The sequence below is a fragment of the Podarcis bocagei genome (genome assembly GCF_964188305.1).
Source record: "Podarcis bocagei genome assembly, chromosome: 9".
NCBI classification, from domain to species: domain Eukaryota; kingdom Metazoa; phylum Chordata; class Lepidosauria; order Squamata; family Lacertidae; genus Podarcis; species Podarcis bocagei.
The window spans coordinates 7,845,481-7,860,082 of NC_138134.1; the positions used below are offsets into that span (position 1 = coordinate 7,845,481).

The 14,602-nt window shown below is 43.6% G+C and overlaps 1 protein-coding gene across 8 annotated transcripts in view; it reads right to left on the reverse strand.

The window, feature by feature from the left end:
* The window catches only part of PROM1 (prominin 1), a 243,472-nt gene that overhangs the window by 83,200 nt on the left and 145,670 nt on the right, over nucleotides 1-14,602 (reverse strand). For all 8 annotated transcript variants that reach the window (XM_081207634.1, XM_081207635.1, XM_081207638.1 and 5 more), the window contains one exon: nucleotides 9,414-9,815. In XM_081207634.1, coding sequence (XP_081063760.1) covers nucleotides 9,414-9,636 — 223 coding nt within the window. In that variant the 5' untranslated portion in view covers nucleotides 9,637-9,815. The remainder of the gene's footprint in view (nucleotides 1-9,413; nucleotides 9,816-14,602) is intronic.

Genomic DNA, 14,602 nt, shown 5'->3' on the forward strand with positions numbered 1-14,602 from the left:
GGGCTCTCATCCTATTCATTGCTATCAAAATTATTAATTGGATTACTCATAGACTGGAAGGAACTGCAGGGCCTCGTAGCAATTTTTATCTATATAAATATATATATCCCACTCTTCCTCCTGAAGGAGCCCTTGGCTGCAGATGTTAGCATATCAAGGAGTCACAATGGCAAGTTAACTTATTCATGCTTACTCAGAAAGTGCAGCAAGCAAGGAACCTTTTACACACACACACACACACACACACACACACATTATAGTTTCCATTTCTCCTCCCCCCTCCCCCCACCAAACGTTTAAGCCCTTCAAGCTTCAGATCAATTTCTGAAGTACAGAGCTTCCCCTGCCAGCATTTGAAATTCGCCAGGCGCATTTTGCACCTGGCTATTGGTCACTTGCAACCAAGTGAAGATGCCTGAGCACCAGGATGCCGCTTGTTGTCCCCATCACCTGGTGGTGCTTTGCCTGGAGATCCTTGGATCTTGACTGTTTTCACACACTAGCAACACATCCTGTAGAATTCTATCGGTTATATTTTATCTGCACAATCAAAATGAATTTCTGGAACAAAAAATGGCAACTAGGCATTCTGTTTTGGCGACTGTAAAGGTAAAGGGACCCCTGACCATTAGGTCCAGTCGTGGCTGACTCTGGGGTTGTGGCGCTCATTTTGCTTTATTGGCCGAGGGAGCCAGCGTACAGCTTCCGGGTCATGTGGCCAGCATGACTAAGCCGCTTCTGGCGAACCAGAGCAACGCACGAAAATGCCGTTTACCTTCCCGCCGGAGTGGTACCTATTTATGTACTTGCACTTTGACGTGCTTTCGAACTGCTAGGTGGGCAGGAGCAGGGACCGAGCAACAGGAGTTCACTCTGTCGCGGGGATTCGAACCGCCGACCTTCTGATCGGCAAGTCCTAGGCTCTGTGGTTTAACCCACAGCGCCACCTTAGGATGTCCCTTTGGCGACTGTAGCCCTGGTTTAAGGAGCCATTTGGCACCTAGATTATATATCTGAGTTACTAACACTGCCTCCAGCATATGTAAAATTTACATATGTCAATCTTTCAATAAACAGCAAGCTTCTCCTTGCGCCATTTTACTCTAGTTTTCCCACCAGCAATTAGCATATCCATGATACACTAAGCCTCGGAATCATTGGATTTTAGAGATCTTGCTTCGTTGTAATATGTGTTCTTATTCATTGCCTCCATTTCCAACTTAGAATTTGAATAAAAATTCTAGAGCCTTGTCTCTAATGTTTTATTCAGAATGCAAGCCTGAGGCTAAAACTATATGTTCCATGGGGTTTGCTAATTCTGTCATCAGAAATGGTAATTCTTTTTTAATATAAAGCAGCCTAGATGGACTATAGTCGTATCTCGGCTCCCAAACATTCAAAAATCGAAAGTGAGTGTTCTGGTTTTTGAATGTTCTTTTGGAAGCTTCCGCGGCCTCTGATTGGCTGCAGGAGCTTCCTGCAGCCAATCAGGAGCCACGCTTTGGAAGTAGAACATTTTGTTGCCAGACAATAAGTGTTGGAAATGTAAGGAAACTGAAGGAACATTCTTTCACCTTTGGTGGACTTGCCCAAAGGTTAAGGCTTTCTGGGAAATGATCTATAACGAGTTAAAAAAGGTATTTAAATATACCTTCCCTAAGAAACCAGAGGCCTTCCTTCTGGGCATTGTCGGCCAATTGGTGTTAAAGAAGGACCGAACTTTTTTTATGTATGCGACAACAGCAGCAAGAATACTCATCGCAAAGTATTCGAAGACTCAAGATTTGCCCACTCTGGAAGAATGGCAGATGCAACTGATAGACTACATGGAATTGGCAGAAATGACTGGCAGAATCCGAGACCTGGGAGAAGAGTTAGTGGAAGAGGACTGGAAAAAAATTAAGGACTATTTGCAAAAGCATTGTAAACTGTATGAATGTTAAAATGATGCAGGATATAAAAACAATATGGCATTAGTAACCTAGTGGAAGGGACTATGAAAATAACTGAACTATAAGAACAAAGATGAAATTTGAATAATATTATGTCAAACTTAAATATTTAAATATTTGATAACAAAAGGCAAATTCGGAGACATAATTGTTGAAATGTACAATTTAAAACAAATTTTGAGAGGTGGAGTATTGCGGAACATGATTTTGTAACAAGGAACACAGAAAAGGGAGACGTGAGGGAGTCATGAAAGAGGGTTATGGAAATAATATTTAAGAAAATGAACTATTTTCTTTTTTGTGTTTTTTAAATGTATTTTTTACCTGTATTTCTGTATGTTTTTTATGCTTTTTTGGTCTTTTTTATATTTAAGTTTGTTGTATTGTTTGAATTGTTTAAAACCTTTAATAAATATTTTATACAAAGTAAAAAAAAAAAAGGAAGTAGAACATTTTGGAAGTCGAACGGACTCCTGGAACGGATTCTGTTCGACTTCTGAGGTACGACTGTACTTCTAAGCAGAAGGGCGCAGGCAGCTTAAACTCTTCCAAAATGTTGCTACTGGGCTGCTGGCTGAAAACTGGTGGTGGGAACAGATTGTGCTGGTTCTTAAAACAACTTCATTGGTGGCTCACCCGTCTCTGAGAAAAACTCAGAGGGCAGGTGCTTGCTTTTACAAAATAAATCCTCTATTGCAGCTTGAGAGCTGGGCACCTGAGGGGTTGCCTTCTCTCACATGAACCTGCCTGTACTCTGCACTATCTCCTGCTCCCCATATACATGGCCTTTGTAATGCTCTCTGCACGATGCTCACCTGATCCCAGTGCATGTCTTATCAGCACCAGGTGAAGATCTTTTCACTGCTCAAGGCCTTTGAAAGAGCGAGCCTGGTTTTTAAATAGGTAAAAATTTAATGTTATAATATATTAAGATCAAAGATCAGGATAAAAGGAGGGAAAGAAATTGCTGAATTAATTAATTGAATTGGAATACAAAAAAGGGAGGTATGAGGAGGTCAGGGAAACAAGGATATGAATGTAAGATATGGAAAGGTTGATTTTTTATTTTTCCTTTTTTATCTTTTTTTCTGTAAATGTACTTATTTTGTATTTTTCTTGTATTTTTATTTTTGTCTTTTATTCTTGTATTTTTTGATTTTATGTAATTCCTTTTTCTGAAACTTTAATAAATATTTTATAAAAAAGAAAGAAAGAAAGAGCGAGCCTGGTACAAAGGCAATCAGCCCCAGCTTTCAACTGTTCAGCCGCTTGCTGTTATAATTCTGCTCTAAGTTGCATAACTGTTATCCGAGTCCGAAACAGTAATACAGTGGTACCTCTGGTTACATACTTAATTCGTTCCGGAGGTCCGTTCTTAACCTGAAACTGTTCTTAACCTGAAGCACCACTTTAGCTAATGGGGCCTCCTGCTGCCGCCACGCGATTTCTGTTCTCATCCTGAAGCAAAGTTCTTAACCCAAGATACTATTTATGGGTTAGCGGAGTCTGTAACCTGAAGCGTATGTAACCTGAAGCATATGTAACCCGAGATAGCACTGTATGTTTTGAAACCTTTCAAATTCTGCAATTTTTTACACGTTTCTCAATAAAGTGAGGCGAAAAACGAAGAAATACACACACACACATAAAAAAGGTAACTCAAAATTAAAACTTTGCTTTCAAAATTGCTACAATAATTAGGAGAGATCTTGATCTTTGGAGAAGAAACATTATCCACTGATATCCTGAAATGAGCCAAAGGTTTGCCAGTCACTTACATAAGGATTTTGAAGAGTCTGTGAAGATCAAGGTAAGGACCCACTCCTTAAAAATGAAATAATACTTTGCACCATGCAATGCGATTCCCTTTAACTGGAGGAAGTTTTCTCCATAATGACTTCCCATATTTGCTCCTACCAGCCCTGAATCATTTTCACATTGCAATGCTTTTGCAACTTGTATCTGACAGCTATTAATAACTGGACTTTTTAATACAATGATTGTCCATGGTTCAAAATAGTTTAATAGTATTCAGAGGGACGTGGGTGGCGCTGTGGGTAAAACCTCAGCGCCTAGGACTTGCCGATCGCATGGTCGGCGGTTCGAATCCCCGCAGCAGGGTGCGCTCCCGTCGTTCGGTCCCAGCGCCTGTCAACCTAGCAGTTCGAAAGCACCTCCGGGTGCAAGTAGATAAATAGGGACCGCTTACCAGCGGGAAGGTAAACGGCGTTCCGTGTGCTGCGCTGGCTCGCCAGATGCAGCTTGTCACGCTGGCCACGTGACCCGGAGGTGTCTGCGGACAGCGCTGGCTCCCGGCCTATAGAGTGAGATGAGCGCACAACCCTAGAGTCTGGCAAGACTGGCCCGTACGGGCAGGGGTACCTTTACCTTTACCTTTAACCAATGATATTGTTAATACCATCTACTTACTACCTTCCCCAAACCTTGCATGGCCATCACGTGCCAACATGATCACATCTCTTCCAACACAGAACGCCTTACAAAGCTCATCTGGCGCTAAATACTACATAGCCAGGAATTTAAAGATGAAGAGATTACGGTTGGGAACAATCATGCATAATTCCATGCTACCTTGTTAAGAATATCACCCACTTCATGATCCCACTACAAGATATATAGCGGGTCCACGGCTCAGATGATGAAACCTGAAGACTTACAGCAGGCATAGGCAAACTCGGCCCTCCAGATGTTTTTGGGACTACAACTCCCATCAACCCTGACCACTGGTCCTGTTAGCGAGGGATCATGGGAGTTGTAGTCTCAAAACATCTGGAGGGCCAAGTTTGCCTATGCCTGACTTTCAGCATATCTCACCCACAAACAAGAGAGTTCCTGTTCAGAGTTTTAACCAGCTAGGTCCTTCTCCAGAATACAGTTAGCTATGAAAGTCTCAAGAAAGCCAATTTGATCAACCCACTCAGGTTTTCTGTCCTGTCAGGACTCACACACCAAATTTGCTATAAGGAATGATGTAAACATGACATGTTTTTAGTAGATTTACTCCTTTCAGTTATTGGAACCTCAAACCTAAGTAAGTCTGTCAAATTCTTACTTAGCAACTTGCTGTTAGAGCTCACTCTTGGATTCATCCTGCAAATGTCATGATATCCAAAGATCTATTTAAAAAAGATTACGCACTAGTCATTTCTCAACTCAAACGCTACCCAACTTGCTTTCCACCCACTGCAGAAAGAAAGCCATCTTCTCCCACCCTCAAATGAAAGAGGAGCTTTTGAACTGGAACTTTCCAGTGAGGAAAGAGTTAAGCAGCTTCTCCATAGCTGCCCTTAACTCAGGCAGACATCCTTCTTGAATTGCTTGGTTTTTTAAAAAAAAAATGCTGCAAAACTTTTACACAAACTCCTTAGATAAATGAAAATAAAGACACAGAACTCCATGTATTCTGTTGCTTATACTTCAATTCTCTTACAAAGTTATGCATAGCTAAACAGAAGCAGACAGAAAGCACACCTCATCATCAATTGTATGTACCCCTCCCTTGCCAAATAAATGCTTCTACTTGTGGTCTTAAAATCACAGCTGAAGGCTTTCCATTTTAACCCTTTTACCATAAACTTCTTAATATGTTTAAAAGGCTGAGAACCATGAATGATGAGCTCTGCATGCACCGCAACTAAAGCACTCAGTTAACAATTTACAAAGTCAGCTTCAAGTCACACTGAAAGCATAATAAACTTGAGTGTTCATATCTTCAAATCCTCTCATTTGTATTTAAAACATTTGCAGGCGATCCAGGCATGCACTTTGAATGCATTAAAGTCAATCTTAAAGGATTTATTGAAAAGTAACCCAATAATTCACGGAAGCACTTTAAAACAGAAAGGATGCATCACAAGTGTTTTGGACGGCCAGTTAAGGCCTCCTGTGATTTAAGGGCACATTGGGAATGCCACCATGCACAAAATCTGATCAAATATGCCAGCTGTCAGACCATTTGTCCTGCCAGCTCAGTACTGTGTCTACACTAGAGATAGCTAACATGGTGCACACCAGATATTGTTTCAGCCCAACTGCCCTCAGCCGATGGTCAGAGCAGGTGGCCAGTTGTATTCCTGTAACATCTGAAGTTTGTTAAAGTGGAAGGGCTGCGGAAACCACCTACGATGCAAACATTTGTCCACTACTTCCAGCATGACTGCTAAGATTGAGGGAGATGGAACATGCAGCAAGGTATTGTGTTTGCTGCTGATGCTAGCTAAAAAAACTACCGCAATCGCTATTATTTGCTTTCTGCAGTAAAGATGGCCAGGTCTTAACTAACCCTGCCGACGTCCTTAACCCTAGCTTGGCACTTTGGCAGAAGCTTTCCTCACCCAAGATATCCCTCCTAAGAAAAGTCTCACCTGCTAACATGCTGCACAACATGCTGCAGAGCTAAACGCCCCGGATTAAGACCAGCAAAAATGAATGGGAACCCTCTGTGCAATATTTGCAGGGCTCATTACATAGAAGTCTTCAAAGAGATGCAAATGAATTAAAAGCTTGCTCAAGTAATTAGCATGCAAGGGCAATCTTTCAAGGAGAAATCTTAAATATTAGCTGAATCAACCAAGGAGAATTAAACCCAAAGGAAAACACATTAAAGCAGCAAATGGAATGGCAAGAATGGCAGACTCTCTTTTATGCTAGGATTGGTGAACCTCTCCCTTTGGCAGATGTTGCTAGACTGCAATTCTTGTAATCCCCAGCTATGCTGGTTGAAACTAATGGGACTCTGGAGTCCAAGTTCATATAGAGGGACGCAGGTTGTTCACCCCGACTTCCTGCTGTACTTCCTGCTCAAATGTTTTCGATTCCCCCTCCCCTTTCTAAAAAGACATGCTACCCTATGAACCCATCAACTCAACTTCCTGGTAGTCATTTCTTTTGCAGGCAAAATGCTCCGCGCAGTCCAGGATCCTGGCTTGGAGCACTAATCCCATAGGAAGGGGAGCAGGGCACCCCAGATTCCCTGCTAAAGTTTGCCAGCCAAGGAATGAGGTTGACCAGTCCTCCCATAGGCTCTCTGCCTCTCTTCAGCTCCCACGATTCGCCTGGCTAGTTGGCCACCCATACTACCCTGAACACGCCCGATCTCGTCTGATCTCGGAAGCTAAGCAGGGTCAGGCCTGGTTAGTACTTGGATGGGAGACCGCCTGGGAATACCAGGTGTTGTAGGAAGTAAGTGGTCTCTAGCGCTGCCCTGCTGTGAGATCCTATCTGTCCTTGGCAGCCTGTGCCACTATCAACATATCAACATCCCTAGGGCCTGCTCTATAATTTGAGAATGCTCTGTTCCAAGCACTTTCACAAGAATGCGCAAAGCAATGCTAACCTGCTGCCGCCACCACCAAGACTGTGAAGAGCAGTAGAGTTACTGCAGCATCTACAACCTGGCAGCAGCTATGGGAGGTCAGGAGGGGCAGGCACATCAGGATAATTCCCAACACCAGCTTCAGGCTGGTCCCTGGCCCTTTGTCAGCCACGGCTGGCTAAGAGAGTGGCTTGGGATCCAGCTCAGCTCCATCCATTGAGGTATGCATCAACCGAGTGACACCAAGTGTAGTGTCACTCCATCAGTGGCAGACAGCCACTCAATCAGCGCCCCCGTCCCTTGCTCCATTGACCAGCATTGGGTGGGAGGAGATTGCAGTTTCTCCAGTTGAGTGCGAAAGAATCTTATCTGAGATTGAGAGGGCTCCCTTATCTGGATCAGGATAAACTCAGAGAATCTTTGATAGGATATTTTGTGGAATTCTGGGATCTGAAAAAAGAGGAAGTGGAAGATTGGGTGGAGAAAGCTTACAGATTTGGTCCTAAAAAAGAGACTAAAATAACCCACGATTGTACTGTGGTCTTTAAGACCAGGGAACCAAGACATATCATTCTGGGACATCATGATAAAAAAGGCCTCAAAGTCCTCGATAAATCCGTTGTGCTCTTCAAAGAGGTTCCTAGGCATTTTTTGAACCTGAGATCCCAGTATAGGGACCTGACAGATATTCTGAGGAGAAAGAACTTTTTTTTTTTTAGGTGGGAATTTCCAGAGGGCCAATCTTTCAAATTTGAAGGAAGAAAGCAAAAGATTAAGAACCTTGAGGAGAAGCACAGAACCATGTTTTAAGCCAATGGGATGGTTCTCGTGCTATGGATCAGAATCTGGGCGGGGGGACAGGCAGAAGAAGGAGGTTGTACAATATCTTAAAAGGCTGCCAACACAACTCTGGGAAGGTCTGCCATTGTTAGAAGATGAACATCAGCCATATTGATCCCCCAAACAACTTCTGGGTGGTTGTTGTTGTTGTTGTTGTTGTTGTTGTTGTTGTTGTTGTTGTATACTACCTAAGTTCAAGTTAGACGAGATGCCAAGATATCTCTTAAAAGAAGCAACATGGACCTCTCAAAGTGGATCAGGAATGTGCCTGTGTGGTGGTGATCCTTTCTCCCCAGTTTCACAATCTAGATCCAAATCCACCTGCTCCTTTATGGAAAACGTATGGGCATGATTTCCCCCCAGCAGAACAAAAAACAGAGCAGGGGAGGGGGAGAACATTGAAGGATAAAAAGGGTACAATACCATTTCCTTAGTACCACACTCTTGTTCAAATTTCACGACCCTACAACTACTTTTAAGAGAAATCAAAAGAGATCTAATTGCCCCTCTCTCACTTGCCTGACCCTTAACCAGCTGGAGGAAGAGACACCACTGACAATCTTCTGAATCTATTAATTGCAGTCCAAAAGATTCTCACACTACTGCTCTACAGTGCAGTCTTGCTGCAGAGGTCACTGAGAACCCATGTAGGAGAATATAATGGTGCAGACAAGTGTAACATCTGAAGTATGGCAAAAGAAGTTAGAATTTGTACTCTAGAATGGGCTTTCAGGTGACCAACTAATTCCACAATACATAAGTCTATCATTAGTGTAATATATTTTTATTTTAAAAGGTTTACACCTATGGACAAGAAGGTCTATGTACCCACTCCATAGGGGAGGGTGGAGTCATTCTGATAAATTTTAAGGGCTCCTCAGTTTAGGAAGTTTAAAGCACACTGCTCTTATCTACATATTTAGACGTCTACAAAAAAAAACCTGCAACAGACCACTATTATTATTATTATTATTATTATTATTATTATTATTATTATTATACCATTATTATTATACCATTATTATTATTATTATTATTATTATTATTATTATTATTATTATTATTATTATTACTATTACTAAAAAACAACTGCAGTTCCAGCCCATTCAGAGCTGTGGGTATAGAGTGCTATACAAATTTAATAAATAGTATTTTATTTTTATTTTTATTTTTATTATTTTCTGAAGGTACGCTCACAAACTATAGTCTGTGATAAGAGCTGCCATGCCCAACTAAAGCCTCAATCAGCACACATGCTTTAGGACAGTTCAATATTAAAGACTTACCTTGAGGAAAATAATTTGGTTGCACTAAATAGAGGAAAGTGTGGACTAATCGAAACAAAATCCCTATTGCTCCAGGTTCGTGGTACGCTGCGGTGTCGTAAGTCTTTGCAGGAACAAACCCAAAATCCAGAGTTTCAGAAGGCGGTTGGTATAAAGGCTGCACTTCGGAAATCGTTCTTCCACAAAACAGTAACAGGAGCAGTAGACACAGTTCCCCAGCCATGACTGACCAAAATGCATAAAATGAGGTAGAAGTTGGGGGGAGCGGGGCTCAAATATTCTGCACAGATCCGCCAAGCAAAACAGGAGTCTTTCCTCGGCTGTTTCCTCAATCCAGAATGCGCACTTGCTTCCGAAGGCTTTTTTGGCAGCTCTTCACAGGATTCAGTTAGGGCTCCATCTCTGGCAATGAGAGAAAACAGCTGTTTATTAAGTGGCATTTCAACCCACAAGGAAGCCTAACAACAGTGTGAAACACACGCAGTCGCCTGTAACGTTTTAACACACTGCCCTGTTGGAAAGATAAACAGATAGGTGTGATCCTGTGCAACACCGAAAGACAAGGCTTTCCACTACTGTAAAGAGGGAGGGTAAAGATTGCTCAGAATTCTTTTGTGCAACACTGAGTCTTTGAAAGAAAAAAAACTAAAATTAAAAGCAGCATTTCCCACTAATGGTGATGATGATGATGATTTTACTATTGGTACCCTGCTCATCTGATTGAATTGCCCCAGCCACTCTGGGTGGCTTCCAACAAATTATAAAAACACAGCAAAACATTTAAACTTTCTCATAGAGGGCTGCCTTCAGATGTCTTCTAAATGTCATATAGCTCTTTATCTCCTAGACATCTGATGGGAGGGTGTCCCACAAGATGAATGCCACTACTGAGAAGGCCCTCTGCCTTGTTCCCTGTAACTTTACTTCTCACAGTGAGGGAACTGCCAGAAGGCCCTCAAAGCTAAATCTCAATATCCAGGCTGAGTGATGGAGGTGGAGACCCTCCTTCAGGTACACTGGGCTGAGGCCGTTTAGGGCTTTAAAGGTCAGCACCAACACTGTGAACTGTGCTCAGAAACATACTGGGAGCTAATGTAGATCCTTTAGGACCAGTGTTATATGGTCCCAGAAACCTATCCCAGTCACCAGTCTCGCAGCCACTTTCTGGATTAGTTGTGGTTTTCGAGCGCATTTCAGTAGTCCAAGCAGAAGATAACTAGAACATGAATGACTCTGGCGAGACAGTGCACAGGCAGGTAGGCTCTCAGCCAGCGTACCAAATGGAGCTGGTAGACAGCCATCCTGGATGCAGAATTAACCTGCACCTCCATGGACAGCTGTGAGTCCAGAATGACCTCAAGGCTGCGCACCTGGTTCTCACTCAGGACCAGGGAATCCCCCACACCTGCCCCTCATCCCCCCATCTTGTTGGGCTTCAACCTCAATTCATTGACAGCTATCCGTCCTCCAACCTCCTCTAGACATCCACACACGCCATTCACCACCCTCACTAGTTCCGAATTCATCTACATCCTGGGGAACACCCAGCCCAAATCCCTTGATGATCTCTCCCAGCGGCTTCATACAGATGTTGAAAAGCATGGGAGAGAGGAGGGACCCCTGAGCATCCAGGGGTCCGAAACTCATCCCAACATCACTTACAGAGGCGGCACCAAGCTCCTCAAACAACAAGGCCTCCCTACTAAGTTCTCTCAAGGTTCAGTAATGACATTGGTTCTGCAGACACTGGGGACTTCTGGCCCTCTATATGTAGCTCAACTACAACTCCCATCAGCCCTAGCTTTCATAGTCAATGGCCAGTGATGATGGGAGTTGTAGTTCTGCAATATGTGGAGGGCATATTACCAGAAACATGTATTTTACAAGGATACCTCCTGTTTTTGCAATGGTCAACACAACGGAGCCCTGTTCAGCAACCAATTTTCATCAAGGATCATTCTTTCAAACTCTGCAAAGGCCAAGGCATGGGCAAACAGAAGTGAATGGAAAGGCACAGGGTGGGGTGTTGTCAAAGTCTCCTCTGCTGCTGACGGGGGGCCAGGTGGGGAAGGGAAGTGGTTAAAGATGCCACTTCCCATAAGCTCTCTTTGCAAAGAAATGAACCCAATCATTAAGCATCAACATATATCCCAATCTAATGCCCCCCTCCTGTTCATCTCAGTGCACACAGAGTGCCTGCCTGAGTCAAAGCTTAATCAGGCTAAACACACTGAAGAGCCCTAATATTGGTCCCTTCTGTCTCACTGGGTCTCTATCCAGCACCCCCAATTTCTGCCAAGTTTCCTCCAAAAGTAGACTTTGGAAGCAGACGAGTATCATGAATCAAAATCAGCTCCACATTCATCCCATTGCTTTCTTTTCAAAGCTGGACATAATTGCCCCCCATTCTAAATGGTAGATTATATTTGCTAGTTTACCAGTTAAAGATCAAAGTACTTAAATTCTCCAAAATGCCCCCAGGAGAGGAAACCTTACTAACCTTAACAGCAAAGCCAATAACCATATGCATTTTATATTAGTAAGCTCTAATCCAGCACATGAAGAGCAGTTTCAAGTTCTCTCCTAATACACAGCTGGGCAAATTAAGCTCCAGTTGGCAGGCAGTCCATTTCTGGTTTGCCAAAAAATTATCTGGACGGCATATATATTTGGGTAACCTTTGTGAGTGAGAACAACGGAAACATCTCATCACATTCCCCTTTTCCAACAGCAGTCGGCTCAAGCAAGCAATTGGCTGAAGAGAGAAGTTGTTGTTGTTGTTTAGTCATTTAGACATGTCCAACTCTTCGTGACCCCATGGACCAGAGCATGCAAGGCACTCCTGTCTTCCACTGCCTCCCGCAGTTTGGTCAAACTCATGCTGGTAGCTTCAAGAACACTGTCCAACCATCTCGTCCTCTGTCGTCCCCTTCTTCTGCTCTCAATCTTTCCCAACATCAGGGTCTTTTCCAGGGAGTCTTCTTTTCTCATGAGGTGGCCAAAGTGTTGGAGCCTCAGCTTCCCGATCAGTCCTTCCAGTGAGCACTCTGGGCTGATTTCCTTCAGAATGGATAGGTTTGATCTTCTTGCAGTCCATGGGACTCTCAAGAATCTCCTCCAGCACCATAATTCAAAAGCACCAATTCTTTGGCGATCAGCCTTCTTTATGGTCCAGCTCTCACTTCCATACATCACTACTGGGAAAAGCAGAGCTTTAACTTTATGGGCCTTTGTTGGCAAGGTGATGTCTCTGCTTTTTAAGATGTTGTCTAGGTTTGTCATTGCTTTTCTCCCAAGAAGCAGGCGTCTTTTAATTTCGTGGCTGCTGTCACCATCTGCAGTAATCATGGAGCCCAAGAAAGCAAAATCTCTCACTGCTTCCATTTCTTCCCCTTCTATTTGCCAGGAGGTGATGGGACCATTGTCCATGATCTTAGTTTTTTTGATGTTGAGCTTCAGACCATATTTTGCGCTCTCCTCTTTCACCCTCATTAAAAGGTTTTCTTCTTAACCCCGTAAAAGAAGAGAGAAGTACTTGGAGGCAAATGTGCTTCCCCTGGGTCCTAATGGTTTGCCTAACTACGGACCCCTTCCCACCGATCTCAAAGGAGTAAATGCTAGGTGAACACCACACTAAGTGAGCTTCTCCTCCCCTAGGTCCTTCCCAAGCAAACTGAGACTTCTTCTCCTTGTCTCTTTCCTCCACCCTCTGTGGGTGCTGGGAGACCAGGGCAGGGAGAAGGCGACTTCTTCAGTAGCCTGGCTCATTTCTGCCTCTTCGCCCCATCCTCTCCAGCCTCTGCTTCTGGACTGTTCTCTGCCACAGGTGCTTCCTGCTCACTAAGTCCTGTTACCCCTTCAGCTTCCAACCTCTTCCTCCCAGCCTGCTCCCTCTTCTCCACTCACTGATGTCCCACCAACACCACCCCCTGGGCTCTGAGCCTTCTTCCCCTGGGGGTTCCCCCGATACTGCCTCCCACCACTTCTCTGCTTCCGGTCAGTCCATGACAGGCAACAGACAAAAATACAGAAACCAGAAATCTTTCAAGCCACTACCTTGCCTGAACAAAAGAGGGAGAAGCTAAGACGCTCATTGCATAGGGCACTCTCAAGCCTGGCCACAGCATCAGACATTTTATCACCACCAGTTCTTTTCCTCTCTCAAACTAGTTCTCTCTCTCTTTTGCTTTGTCTGATATTTGGTTGTGGCAGAGATAGAACTGGCTGCAAATATTTTTTCCTATGCCAAAAAACCCAAATGTTTAACAACAACAACAACAACAACAACAACTTAATAATAATAATAATAATAATAATAATAATAATAATAATAATAATAATAATAATAATATATTTATACCCCGCCCATCTGGCTGGGTTTCCCCAGCCACTCTGGGCAGCTTTCAACAGAGCATTAAAAACAGAACAAAACTTCAAACATTAAAAACTTCCCTAAACAAGGCTGCCTTCAGATGTCTTCTAAAAGTCAGATAGTCTGATGGGAGGGTGTTCCACAGGGTGGGTGCCACCACCGAGAAGGCCCTCTGCCTGGTTCCCTGTAACTTCGCTTCTCGCAGTGAGAGAACCACCAGAAGGCCCTCAGAGCTGGACCTCAGTGTCCAGGCTGAACGATGGGGATGGAGACATTCCTTCAGGTCTACTGGGCCTAGGCCATATAGCTCATATACGCAGAGATATAGCCTATGAAATGGCCATTCTGATATCACTGTAATTATTTTAAGCATTTCTTTTAGAATTCTTTTTAGTATCAAATGCTCTTCCCATTGCTAAAGCAATCCTGCCTTGCAGCTGGGAGCAGGAGGGCCGAATACAGCAGCAGAGTCACCACTGCAACTTACCCTGGTCTGGGCAGAAAGTGGAGGGCTGGGTGCTGAATCCCCTAAAGGCTGGCACAGAAGAGAGAACCAAATTGGGCTTTCACTGCTAGCTGGACTGGCCTAGGATCCAGTGGGTCCTTGGCTGGCTCAGCTCCACCTGTCCTGTTTACACCAGCTACTGCTTGCAGTAGCTTTCACTCATGAGAAGATAGCTCTACTGCATCCTAACCCCCTCCAAGTTTAGTGGACTGGAATTTGGGTTGCCCTGTAGGTTGTTAAGTTCTCAAATACATATGATCTAGTAGAGATAATCCCTTGACTATATGTACAGTAGGGACACGGGTGGCACTG